Raw genomic sequence first — 13,911 nt, 5'->3', positions numbered from 1 at the left:
CCCCCCCCAACCAAAAAAACCCACCCCAGGTACCCTACTTCGTTTACTGGTTGTTTTTGAAAATCTTTTGTTACAACCCCTTGGAGCACGGTATATAAAATTAAACACGTGGACCTCGGTTGCGGTGGATGTACAAGTGGAAATACACCTATGCCCCTACCACAACGCAAACCTAAAATACAAAATTTATAATAAAACGTGAGACAAAATAAATGTGTTCATTTGTAATATACATAAATATAATTCTTTTCACATGTTAAAAATTACGTATTAGAAACATGATAAATCAGAATCAATTATGTACAAAATGTGAAACAATATAAATTTGTATAGATATAGTTTTAGTGTCTTACAAATCCATAAAAAACTAATAAAAAATAATAAGATGTGCACAATTATAATTATAATACAATGATGGTCATAAAACTAATTTAACTTAAATATAAAATGACATGCTATGACTATATTAAAATGGATAAACTAATTAATAAAAATAAAGGATAAATGAAAGTCATTGTACAAAAGCATTAAAGAATATTAGTGTATAAAATGACACAATGAATATGTTTACAATAAATTATAAACATAATCTACAGTTTAATTTAATCTTGTATCAATGATGTAACGGTGTACATTAAAATGTAAACTTAAAGCTAATATTAATCTGATAATAATGATACAGCTAAATATAGTTACCACAAATTATAAAATGGATATAATCTGAAAAAAAATATTAATTTCAGATAATCTACTCAAAACGGATTCAACTGCAATGTATTTGGTAAAAATATGAAACTAAAGTAAAATACATAGTGACTATAATGTTGAGAATAAAACCAACAAAACAATCATAGTCAAGGATAAGTTAAATTATCACAAACAAGATAGAATAACTTTGTCTGTAATAAATTAGGTAAAGAACCAGCTTGTTGGGTAAAATTCTTTGTAGGAAAATTGAACACTGCTGACGGGTTACCATTTCATGCTTCAGTTATAAGGTTTACCTAGCTAAGATCTTTAGGATCAATATCAGTTAGTTTCATCCTTGTTTATTTATTTCACATCCAGATATGTCTCCATCTTTTGCTAGATTTGTTGTTTTCTACTTTTAATCAGCAGTATCCAAAGATCCTATCAGAATGTGTCCTTAGACTTTGATCATCTCAAACCCTACACTACATTGGGCTTTACATTATCATAACAACAGAAAGATTTTATAATTAGCACCTCCTTATAGGTTCCCCCTGGATATGTAGCTTCTACTTCGAATATATTTCGTTCTATCATCCTTGTACTTTTATATATACCCAAGAGCCAAAAAAGAAAGGGATATCCAAAGTTGTCGATTTCTAGTTCTTGAAGAGTTGAAGTTGCAAAGGAAAATGGTTTAGTACATCCTTCACAGATAACAAAATACTACCTCGCTAGATTACTCTCCTAAAATAAAAGTTCATGTAACTTCAGAGATCTGTAGTAGACATCACATGGACATAAACTAAATTGACCTATTGAAGAGGACTCTTTGACAGGACAACAGGACTATAATTAGAAACCTGGAGGACATTTACCATTCCTTTACAACAGTCCCTAGCTCAGTTCAACCTAGGACGCCTAGATTCTTTTAACTCCATCTTACTACACAGAGCATCATGTCTCCAGATAAAGGACAAAAAGTCCATAGTCCTAATGACAAGTCCCTCATCCTCAATTGGAACCAAAATATCCTACTCCAGTTCCTGACTTCACACAAATAGCAGATCTAGTTCTAGGTTTTTTTCTGATCGCACAACTTAAAGCAATCTATGCCAGAAACACAGAGAACAGAACAGTCAAAAGAAATGAATTCATCACAGTATTCGCAGAATGATTTTTCTGTTCAGGTCCGCAAAAACTAGTCATGGAAGGTACTACCCGAGCAAAAATAAACATGCAGGCAAAACATAGTTAGTTCTGGTGCAGCTTATCAATGATGATTTCCTTTTAGTTATGCATAATGTACTTGGTACTTACAGATGAAAGAAGTGACTCTTCACTCTCCATTATTGGTGCAAGAAGGGTTTGTACATCTGATTGGACATTAGTTTGCCCACTCGATGGGGTTTCAGATTGTCCCCGATGCTTATCATCAGACTTCAACTTATGGACCCTTGCTGATAACAGATGATCTAAAGCGGCCAATGCACGTCCACGGTGCAAATAGTGTTCAAGTCCGATCTCAGCTCCCTAACACCAATTAAGCAAATTAAAATATCATGCAACAACAGAGGAGACAAAAAGGCCATTTGATTAAGTGAAAATTTAGGCAATGGATTCATAATCTCATTTAGGTAACGCAAGGGAAGAGCAATCATTTCAACTTGGGTTCCTGACAATTCACAAGTAGTGAACTTTTATGAGAGACCAATTAGAGAGTTTAGAATCTGGAATCAGTTTGCAACACATAATAATGATTAGAGACAGAGATCATACATCTAAAGAAGAAGCATAGAGTTCCTCCTCTATGTGTTTTTGGACAGAAGCTTCCCAGGATGTGGCGCTAATCTGAGCATGACCACTGGAATTTACAATATAATAGATGTCTCTCAGCATTGAAAGTTCTTCAGTCTCTGAATCAGCTAAGGATTGCCAGCCAATTGGCCCCTGGTCAGACAGAAAATTTAGGTAAAAGGAGAAAGTCTAGCAATAAGTCATAGATTACTTATTGTGCAACTGACGAAGGCTATCATCAATAGGAAACGGGTTTTACATGGTAAATTTGCATACAGATACAATTGAAGTAGTAAAAAATTAAATATACCCCCAATGATAAAGAGACAAATCTATAATAACTGCAATAATCAAGCAAGTTTCAGAGCAACCTGCACATAGAGCTGAATCAATCTTCTGACAGCCTTAGGGAACCAGCATGGAATCATCTGCAGAATTGAGGTATCTCGTACAGAAGAGAAGAATACACCTTCCCGCCAATTCAAGTAGTCTAACAAATCAGAATAGCCTGAAACTATACACCAAAGGAAACAATTAGAGAACCATAAAAGATGACGAGGGTGTAGGTCATGCAGACAAATTGAGTAAGATAAGGCTGTATACCTTTTGTCTTAAGAACCAAATTGTTGCAAGGAGGATCCTGACCAAAACATGCTGCCACGAGGGTGTTCCACAACGTAGGGAACCGTTGCAGGGCTGGTCTAAGGTTCTCCAAGGTGCATTGAGCAGAGCTACAACGCCTATTTACACTACCACTGCTAAGGCAGTCTTGCAGAGGAATAGGAGCAAATATCAATGTGGCTAAAGCTGCCATTTCCCCTGCTCCTTCTGCTATGTCATCAACCGCTTGAATGATGTCATCAGTCTCCAAAACATTAAGTTTATTCCCTGGAATTAAATTACGGGAAGCAACTGCGCGGGCATTACAAAATGATGCATCATATTCTCTACCCTTGATCCTCAGCAAGAGCAAGCACTTTGCCCACTCATTATCACCCTGCAAAAGCATGCACTATGAACAACGAACCTCAAAGGTTGAACTAACATAAAGCATGACATTTGCCCCATAAAAAGTCTCTGAGAATATATAACTTAAGAACTGCAAAACATTTTGAAGGCAAAAAAATTATCTGTGTGTCTACCATACACCACATATATCACTTAAAACCAGAAAACAAAAAATGAGATGAAGAAATCATAAACAAATGTACTTACTGCTGCATCCAGAAAAAAGGAAAGTGAATCATGGTCAATAGCCAGGCTGTGAAGATCTAGATAAATGTCCAGAAGGTTCAGCAAGTTATACTGGGAGCAGAAGTGTATAACAACTTTATGTAGTGCTTGAACTGTGTCTGGACTAATTGATGCATCACCAATAACTAGTATTGAATCAGATGAGCTGTCGTTGGCTTCATCCAGAAATGAATCATCATGCATGTCAATCATAAAACCTGACTGGGCCAGCAAAGGTACAATATCTGCTGTACCAGGCCAATAATCAGCTAAAAAGATAAGTTTTTTTGCAAGCTGCTGTTCCATAAGCATTCTTAACCACATGGAGCATGTCCTATTTGCAGAAAACCTGAAAACTCTGATGCTTGGAACATTTATACACACTGCATCCAACTCTTCAAGAAAGTTCGTGTAATTGTTATATCCTGGAATCCCCTCCCCATACTCAATCGACGAAGCTGGATGTACATCATCCAAGCGGATGCTAAGGCTTCCATAGGACAGTGCATACGATGGAATTACCTCAAGCAGCTTGGAAACTTCTAACCAGTCATTGTGGCATACATGGTACTCAAGTTGTGATTCCCACAATACATTAACACCCATTAGGAGAGGTTGGTCCAGCAGTATCTACACAAGGAGAAAAAGAATATTAAATGTCGGCAGTTCCATTGGAAAAATTTTCTTGAAATCCTTAACAAAAGAACCAAGGTACTTCATTGCCTTAATAAGATTTTGGCCAGTCAAAAGGGAGATATGCATATACATTCTTGATTGCATGCTAGAAACAGTTAGCAAAATGGTGTCACAAATTCCAATATCGAGAATTGACCAGAAAAATGATTTTACTGCAATGCGTTCGCATTTTTCATCACTTCTTTTTTCAGATAAACTAATTTGGCATGGAAAAGAAAGTATGGAGCTGTATAGTGAGGTTGAACTTTGTCAGAAAGTCAAACGGAGCGCCGCACATCTCGATTTAAGAAACAACTGAAAAGGAACAAATATAAATGGTACTATGGCAAGGTGCTGCCCATGTTTTGGGTTTAGGGTTTAGGGTCCAGGGAAAAAGGAGATTCGAACACGGACCATGGAAGATGTGAAGCCCACTCAAGAGTCAATCAACTGGCATGTAAAGGCGCTATGGGAGCTGACACCTTGGTCTATAGGTAAAGGGTGTATGAATGATAGAAGTATTGAGTTTCATTGTCAGTCAGATATATTGGTTTTGCTCCAAAACATTTGGTTCTTCCTATCACTTTGAATGAAAATGTGCAAACTCGGTGCCCCTTGCTTAGGTTGAGTCTGTGACATGAATCAGAATTCAAAGAATGAATCCCAATAAAGCAGGTGTGGCAAGTGTCATCTCCTGCCACCTGAAAAGGAACAAAGGTTTCTCACTGAAATGGATCTGTGTAATTTATATATCATGCCCCTGGACAATAACCACACCTCCAAAAAACTCAACAAGCTTCTTTGAGATTCCTACAGACTAAATCAAAATGACACATAAAACCTTGATCCACTCAAGAAACATAAAACTATAAATGCATTTCAGAACTGCAAAATGCTCACATATATATTCATAAACTGAGTTGACAAATTACACGTGAGATATAGAATTAAATGATGCACCAGAAGACACTGTTATAAGTACAAGATGCTGAAGGGCGAAGAATAGCAAGAAATGTCAACATCAAGATGAAAAAGACAACTAATATTTCCAACGGGCAAGTCATAATATTAGTTCTAAAGCTTCACATTTGTGCCAATATGGTTATTTTCAGAAAATGCAACATCCAACTTACACGGTCAATAACTCTTTGATCCCAGGCATCAGACCATGCCACAGCAGCAGCCCAATAAGCAGCATGACTGCTGTCATCATCAACTTCAGCAGCAACAGATTGTTCGTCAACAGTTGTCCATGAACCCAAAACAACTCCATCTATCTCACCACACAAAATTATAAGATTTTTAAATAGTGGATGCACTAGGCGTAGACTTATCTCCCCAAGTGCTGCTTCAGCAGATGTTCTCTTAAGCTCTTTTTGCTGGGTAGCCAGAGTACTGAAGAAACTACTGCAAGGATACACCCTCTTTGGCAAAAACATAATAGTGTTAGCACAAACGTAATTTCACATTGATATAATCTCTTAGATCTTCGAAAGGTTAAGTATAAACTGTGTCACATACCTCTATCAGTGATACCATCTCCAGTATCTTTAACTCATGTGGTCCAAGGTATCCATATCTTTTCATCTCTTCAGCAACTTGCACCCGAAGAGATCTTCTAACAGTGCCAAACACTAACTGTTTCAGGGCAGTTTCAACATCCTCCCCAAGCTTTTGCAATGTGGTTATAGCAAGCCCTATCTCACCCTATCCATTGCAACTCACAAATAATCAGAACAAGCATGAAGAAATTCTTTTCCAAATAACTAACAAAACGAAACTAACCTTTACAAATAAATCATACGAAATTGCCCTTCCAGCTACTCGGACATCATTAAAGGTATCATGAGTTTCTGATCCAGGTAAAGAACTATTAAGATTATGAAGATGCAGTCTGAGTACTGCCAAAGGAAGACGGCCAGAGAGTAATGCATCTTTAACAACAGTTTTAAGGTCCATATTATCCAACTCCCAACGTGCAATCATATCTTTAGGATTCTCAATTTGAATAGTCTTCTTTCCAAAAGCACTTCCTCCAGGAACTAGGATTGCACTATCGAAGTTCTGAAAATCTGTGGTTTTAGCACCAACTGTATCTGCAGACACTAAAGCAAGGGTTTCCATGTTGCCCAAGTCTGTCGCAGATGGAGGATGTGCAGTTTCACGTCGATCTGGCATATTCAACAATAAGGCATCTTCTGAAACAACTGGACCCTTGGCTTCATCCTCAGATAAGTCTGCGCTTATCAAATTCGGCAACCCTGCATTGTTGGTCTAAAGACACAGGAAAGTTTTCCATTAATTATAATGACTGAATAGCACAAATACAATAAGCAAAATGATTCAAGAACTTACCAACGGTTTGCCTGGCCTTTTTAGTTTGGCATTTAGTTGCCCCTGCAAACTACGGATAATCACCAAAAGTTGTGCCATTTCCTTCAGGCTTCTTGTGTTGCCCTCTTCATCATGTTCTTTATCTGTTAACTCTAATGGAAGAGCAAAACCTTCATTACCTCCAGCATCCCATGGCCTCACAACCGCTTTCTTATGCTGCAATAGGCCATATTTACGTATGACCCTAGTTGCATAACCAGTGGCTAATGCTAGAAGCCTGTATCACATTTATTGAGGTCTAATAATTTAAATACAACCAATCCATTGAAAAGAAAAACCAACTGAAACTTATTTAAGCACACTCGATGTGGTTATAAATCTGTGTAGCTTTATGCAAACTATTCTACACATGCCAAATAAATATTCAAATATCATCTACCATAATATAATGCTTCAAAGATGAAAGATAAATATGATTGGTATGCACTTAATAACTTGAAACGAGAATTGATGTTCTTCCTCACTCCCCTCCCACCAGCTCAGCAAATAACAGAAAAACTGAACGAAAATGCACCACTAAACTTGAGACAATTAGCCAACGTAATTCAAAGTATAATATATCAAAAGATAAAATATTCACAGGACCTATTCGACCACCCATATGAGGTACTTCAGAATCCATCTTTCCTGGTTAGACATAGGAATAGCCACAGTTACATGGTATTTGAAGAGCCCTACACATTGTAGGAAGATGAAATTCACTTCCACAGAGCTGAAAAAAAGAATAAGGACAGAGAGAGTTCACTTTTGAGCAATACTTTCTAAAGACCAGAGTTTTCAAATTTGCCCTGGACAGGAGGGAAATGGATTACAAAGCCTCGCAATGATATCATTTTGTGGACTCAGGTTCTTTTGCCTGAATGGTTGATGTTGGAGACCCATCTGATTGAGAAAGCTTGAAAAGCTAGATGACAACCAAAACAGTGAAAAACCTAATGTGGTGTCCTAATGGGATCCTATAATGACTTCAAGCTCTGAACTTCTCTCATCTGTATTCTTTTGATGTTTGAGATTCGGCTGGTGAATTCCGAGATTTTTTTCCCTTCATTAAGCCTCACCTATTCATGAAAGGGTTGGCAAGAGACCTACTTGTTTAGGAGGGAACATATATCTAACCTCCATTATACCTATGGTGGAAAACAAAGGGCAAGAGTGGCTGAACCCATTTAACTCACTTCTCTTAACCAAACTGAAATATCCAAAAGAGAGGGGGACTACGATTGGTTTAACCTGAACCACAATTTACAAACAAAAAGAGAAATAGAAAGGTCAGAACATTCCTATAGATTCATTCTCTAAGTGACAACATATATGTCACATCAAACAAACTCTCCACTTGGCCCCGTGTATTTGACAACTAAAATATTACTGGTTTGTCACAAGTCTGTGTGCAGAAATCTCAGATGTCGTTGTAACTTGTGTGCCTACTCTTAATTAAGGCACTTACAATTATACTGCAGAAAGAAAGACAGAGTTATCCTTCATTCAGGTCTTTGGTTTAGCCTTGATACCTAGAGACATTAATGAATTTTACACTATCACTACATGAAAATTCAACACTTAGAAAACCCAACCCCATTACCATTATATAGTCCAGCACCTACTTCTGAGATGAAAGTGCAGAGAAATAGTTGCTGATTGCAACGGTTAAGACTTTTGACTAGCATATAATTATCAGAAAATGCATCTTTCTTTTATTGAGTTCCATCGCAAGCTATAAGTCCTATGCAGCTAATTCCTTTAACATTTAAGATAAGGTAGCTGATAAACACGGTCTAAATCATACCTTGATGCAGCAGAAACCTCATTGTCGTTGCTTACTTTATAGGACATCAAATAAACAGCAGCAAAGAGCAACCTCAAGATACCTTCCACTGCCAGATTCACCCCCATAAGCGTTTCTAAAGAACTGTTTGTCCAATTGAGAAGCAGAAGTTTAGGTTCCATCACAGCATGCTTCCAAGTAAATAAGTCTCAAACAAAATGTTGATGAGAAAGCATCATACAACCATTCAGGCATACAAATTAAATTTCCGGTACTTTTTGCATCAGCCTGCTCATATTCTAAATGAAAAAATTAAGTAAAGACCACAGCGAGATAGTGAATCTTACTTCTCAATTTCATCAAATTCCAGGTAGCACAAAGCCAACTGCAAGCGGCGGATCCTAGAAATGCCCAAGTCCCACCCTGGAAGCATTTCAATGTCAGCTGTTATGCATATCCTCTTTTTTCTTATGTCTTTCCTCTTTAATGATATAGAAAGCATTTCAATGTCAGCTGCTTTACATCTCACTTTTCTTATGTCTTTCCTCTTTAATTAACAATGCGTCTAATACTTAGCATAGATGTAATATGGCATCTAATGATAGCAATATCGGATGAAAGTAATAAATGCAAAGTGAATCTATGACATAAATGGTCAAAGTCCAAATCCCATCTTAAATGGAGCAGCATCTGTTCAAGAAAACAATTGGCTGATTCAACTTATCATATCTTAGCATACCATCATATCAATAGTTCAACATGTGGTTTGGATATCAACTTGTAAAAGTTAATTCAACTATTTCTCTATAACATCATGTTAGGTTAATAAACACACCAGACCAATGCATTACAGTGAAATTAAGCCAAGCATCAAAACATAGCATGTACAACCATCCTAGTTAATTATGCTATACTTCTGCTTATCACATGGTCTCCCTCTGCATAAACCATGATTAGAATTCAAACAAAAAGAACACAAACCATCAAGTAACATATCATGTATCAGTGAACAATGAAAGGACAAAACAAGTATCCAAAAAGCTTGAAGAAGTTTTCAAGTTTGGGTTTGAAAATAGAGCATAAAATATAATAACAATGTAGAGAACAACAAGGGCAGTGAAATACTCCCTCCATCAAGTCATCAACAAACAATTGTTCTCATCTAAACTGGGACACGAGTTTCATACAAGAGATGAAAAGGCAAACTTCAACATGTACTTATAGTTGTAGCCTCAAAACGGTAGTTCACAAATGGTGTCTGCAATTAAGGATGCATTAGAAGTTGCTACATTAGAAAATCCAACAGAATCTATAAACATCCCAAAATGAGAAACAGGATCCTCCATTTCTGGATGGAGTAAGTATTATTTATTCTTATAGAGGTTCTTACCATTTTCTAGGCATAACTTTTCTGCGACTTCAGGTCCTTCATATAGAAGAACTTTATCCAAAACCTCTAGTTTCCAAGGTGACCAAGGTTTTTTAATTCCAGAAATTTCCATAAGATTACCAGCTCTACATTTTGTGCTGCCAGTACAATATGGTATGCTGTATCCAACTGCTTCCACAGGAAAAAAAATTGAGGCCACTGAAATTGAGGGAAGAACAACAGAAAGCCCCTTTTGTGTCACTAAAAACAAAAATCCATGGAAATTGCAGCCAACAGCTTCGACAGAAGAGGTTTCCCAACTTTGCATGTTATAGTTTACATCGTCATTCACAATGAAATCTAATTGTAGATTGGCATGCCCAACCTGACACCCTTTCTTCTCAGAACCATATCGTTTAGTGATGCGAGTAATTCCAAAAGGAGAACAACAAAGAACATCGTCTTCACTGGATGCACATGGTGGTAGAAAAACTTTCCTCATGAGGCAGGATCGATAATCAGAAACCAGGAACTTCTTCTGATTCATTATCTGTCTTGCACCTGAAGAGGAAGTGATGTACGGATCATAGTTACTCCTCCAATTCTTGATATTAATATCTTCATTTTTCAAGCGCTCATAGCTTGGAAAACTACCTAAGGAGTATGAATTTTTACCCTGTACTGGTAATCTACTAATGTCTCGAGGTGACTTATTATTAAAGAGTACCCTTTGGTAGCCAATTTCAGCACCCCCAACCTCCCAGCCAGTTAAAAGTCCAAGGTCCAGATGGTGCTGATAAGGGAGCACATTTTCAAACGAAAAAAGGTCCTCTGATACATGGGCATCAGGAAGTATAACATAAGTTACACCAGATTCATCCATCACACCCAACAATGAGGAGTGAGGAAATACAAAGAGCCTTCTAAACCTCCTGGTAAAACTACCAATTCGGTGCCACAACTTTTCATGCATTTGATTAAGAACATTACTATCATTTTTTCGCTCCTGAGGGCTTAGACAATGGCCAGGACCGATAATATTTGCAACCTCAAGCAAGGCTAGAAATTTACCAGTCATGGAACCATAAAATGCGATCAAGCCAGAGGTACTCAGACAAATAAGAAATTTATGAGAAAAGGTAAAGTCCGTCCACTCAAATGGGCCTTTGTCTACATTTTCATCAAGCTTTGCTGCGTATACCCACTGTATTCCACAAGTAACAATTTTGGCCACAGCAATCCGAATGTTACTATAATTTTCATCATTCACATGGCTGGCAACAAGAGGTCTAGGATTAATCATGGATAGAGCAAATCCAACTAACTGATACGAATTGTTAGAGAACACTTTGACACATTTATACGAACAGCTCGCTGCACCACTTCTAGAGTTAGTCACACTATCATCCTCAAGTTTCAGGTGAGATGAACTGAGACTTGTATCTGATTCATTCTGAAAAGGATGCACAACTGACATGCTGCCATTAGCTTGATCAACAGATGTGGGACTACCATGAGAAAGTAAGTCCAAGAACTGTGAATCCTGATCAAATAGCCTAAATGAAACAACTATGTTATTGGGAAATGATGGTCTATCCGGAAACCTGGTACAAACAGTATTACCAGATGTTAATGTTTCTACTTTAGTCAATAAAGTCCGCATCCATATCTTTGGACTTGCTGACTGCCCACCCTCCATAGCTTCTGGATGAAAAGTATTTGACCTTTCTGGAGAGGCCTTAAGAGGAGATTTTGATTCTTCCTGAACATCCAAACTGGAAGATAACATCGTGGATGGGCCCCACTCTACCCACATCCCTTCCCCAACAACACTTGCTTGTAACGGTTTTATTACTTCATTAGATTCATTGAATCGAGAAAAAGCATGTACAACCACCCCCTCTTTTCCTGACAAAAAAAGTAACTCCTGAAATGAAGCCTCTTCATGCCTATCAAATGTATCCCCACATAGACCCCAGGCCACAGAATCTATATCAGATATAAATGCAGGTGTGGATCCTGAAAAGATAAGTCCTGATGCATAACCAATACCACCATCCAAGTCTGCATATCCAGAGCCAGAGATATTCTCCCCTGAACCAGAAATACTAGGCACACCCGATTCAGTGGGATTAACAAATGTTTCATCAGGAATAATTTCAGGATCCTCATCTTTCATGCATCGACCTGCAAAAAAGAATACATAAACAAAATTCCTTGAAAACAAATGCAGTGTGCTATCAAAATGAAGGTTCGATGAAACTTAGGAAGTCACCTTTAACTAAGGGAAGAAACAATGCCTCAGAATCATATGAAAGCAACAGCAAGGACTTCCTTGTTGGAGAAATAAAACCTTCTTTAAAATTGGAAGGATTGTATGGAAATTCAGAAGGACCCCATTTCCGCAAGTGCAGTACTGGAAGGTCATCGTCATCTGGATGACAATTGAAATCCATACTGGCCCCTGCATACAGCGAATAACCCAAGAGATATTCAACACTTATCCATAAAGCACTGCCGAAAAGCATAGAAAGAAAGACATATGAGACTTTAACATGGAGCAACTCAGTTCTAGAAGCTCCTTCCCAACAAATTAACTAAATTAAAAGATAAAATAAAAGATTCCACCAATACAAAAGCATTCCACAAACAACGAAAATTCAAACAACATAACTCCAATCGGCAACTAAAACATTCAAAAATCAAGAAAGCATAAAAGGCTCGAAAGCATCAGTCATTTCACTCTTTTCCTGCCGGAACAATCACAACCCATACTAAAACAAGCTAAAATCCAACTAAACCCATAACTCAACTACATCTCTTTCAGTTTCCAGCATCCCAATCAAGCTCAATAAATAAATTGAGATAACAAAAATGAAAAATCACGTATATATCATACATATGCATATAAAACAGTAGCGCTGCGCGGTGAACCTGATACGATGACGAGCTAAACGATCGGTCTCATCAATGAAACTGCATCCCCCTTTCTCTTTCGCTTTCTGAGATTGGATTAAGGGAAAAATGGAAAATGGAAATTGCGAAAATTTGGGGGCACGATGGCTTGATTTATTTATTTTATATTTTATGTGCTTTATTTTATTCATTCTATTGTATCATTTGCATTTATTTGAAACTGAAAAATTCAAAAAAGGACCCGAATCTCTGGGTACAGTACAGTATGGCCCCAAAGTCAGAGAAATATTTCAAGTAGGTCCTCATCATGGTACCTTTCTCTCTTTCTTTTTTTTTCTATTAACAGTATAAATTACAACATACTCCCGTAAAATTTTCATAATTATAAATATCTCTGAAATTAATAATTATCTAACAAAAATCCTCATTCGATGGGATATCACGAGAAGATAATTGTTAGACAATCGTTCATTCGGTAGGGTATTTGTAATTTTTCAAAAAAAAAAATGGAGTATTTTTAGTTATGACGGATTTTATGAGAGTCCCTTGTAATTTACCCTTTATTAATATTTTGGTCTAAATAGCTCATACCATTAGAGAAAATAAATTCCCTATATTATAAATAACTATAATTTAAAAATTATCAATACTATCTCCCATGACCGAATAGAAACAATATGAAAATTTAAATTTTGATCACGATCAATCGACAGTTGCCCTGGTGGCCAAAACATTTGACATGATTCTTAGCGATGGTTAATATTTTTATCTTACTAGCAGAAATAATGAGTAATTATCACTGTACAATCGTAATGAATTAATATTTACCATAATTTTTTTATTATGGTGATTAATTATGACAAAAAAAAAATCATATGCAATTAAGTGTATAACTAATTATTTTATTTAATTGAAATTTAGTCCAAAGTATGATTTACTATATGAAAAAATGACCAATTTCATCATTTATTGCTTATATGATCATAGTAATTGCAGCAAGTTACAATGATTATGTGATTTATTGTAATAGTCTTGAGAATAATAAAAAATGGAAAGTGTTCAATTGGAACAT

General features: G+C 36.7%; 1 protein-coding gene across 2 annotated transcripts in view; it reads right to left on the bottom strand.

Annotated features, from left to right (window-relative positions):
- Nucleotides 1-12,996, bottom strand: part of LOC105178313 — a 22,814-nt gene extending 9,818 nt beyond the window's left edge. The window contains exons 1-14 of one of the 2 annotated variants that reach the window (XM_011101773.2): nt 12,823-12,996; nt 12,199-12,387; nt 9,945-12,110; nt 8,902-8,977; nt 8,576-8,698; nt 6,751-7,006; nt 6,181-6,669; nt 5,917-6,102; nt 5,529-5,819; nt 3,703-4,350; nt 3,091-3,484; nt 2,859-3,001; nt 2,470-2,640; nt 2,011-2,223 (exon numbers count right to left, since the gene is read on the bottom strand). In XM_011101773.2, coding sequence (XP_011100075.1) covers nt 2,011-2,223; nt 2,470-2,640; nt 2,859-3,001; nt 3,091-3,484; nt 3,703-4,350; nt 5,529-5,819; nt 5,917-6,102; nt 6,181-6,669; nt 6,751-7,006; nt 8,576-8,698; nt 8,902-8,977; nt 9,945-12,110; nt 12,199-12,379 — 5,337 coding nt within the window. In that variant the 5' untranslated portion in view covers nt 12,380-12,387; nt 12,823-12,996. The remainder of the gene's footprint in view (nt 1-2,010; nt 2,224-2,469; nt 2,641-2,858; nt 3,002-3,090; nt 3,485-3,702; nt 4,351-5,528; nt 5,820-5,916; nt 6,103-6,180; nt 6,670-6,750; nt 7,007-8,575; nt 8,699-8,901; nt 8,978-9,944; nt 12,111-12,198; nt 12,388-12,822) is intronic. The other variant, XM_011101772.2, reaches the window with a different exon arrangement.

The sequence above is a fragment of the Sesamum indicum genome, linkage group LG15 (genome assembly GCF_000512975.1).
Source record: "Sesamum indicum cultivar Zhongzhi No. 13 linkage group LG15, S_indicum_v1.0, whole genome shotgun sequence".
Lineage (NCBI taxonomy): Eukaryota > Viridiplantae > Streptophyta > Magnoliopsida > Lamiales > Pedaliaceae > Sesamum > Sesamum indicum.
Note: the sequence above shows the minus strand (reverse complement) of the source record. Positions and strands in the feature narration are given on the sequence as shown.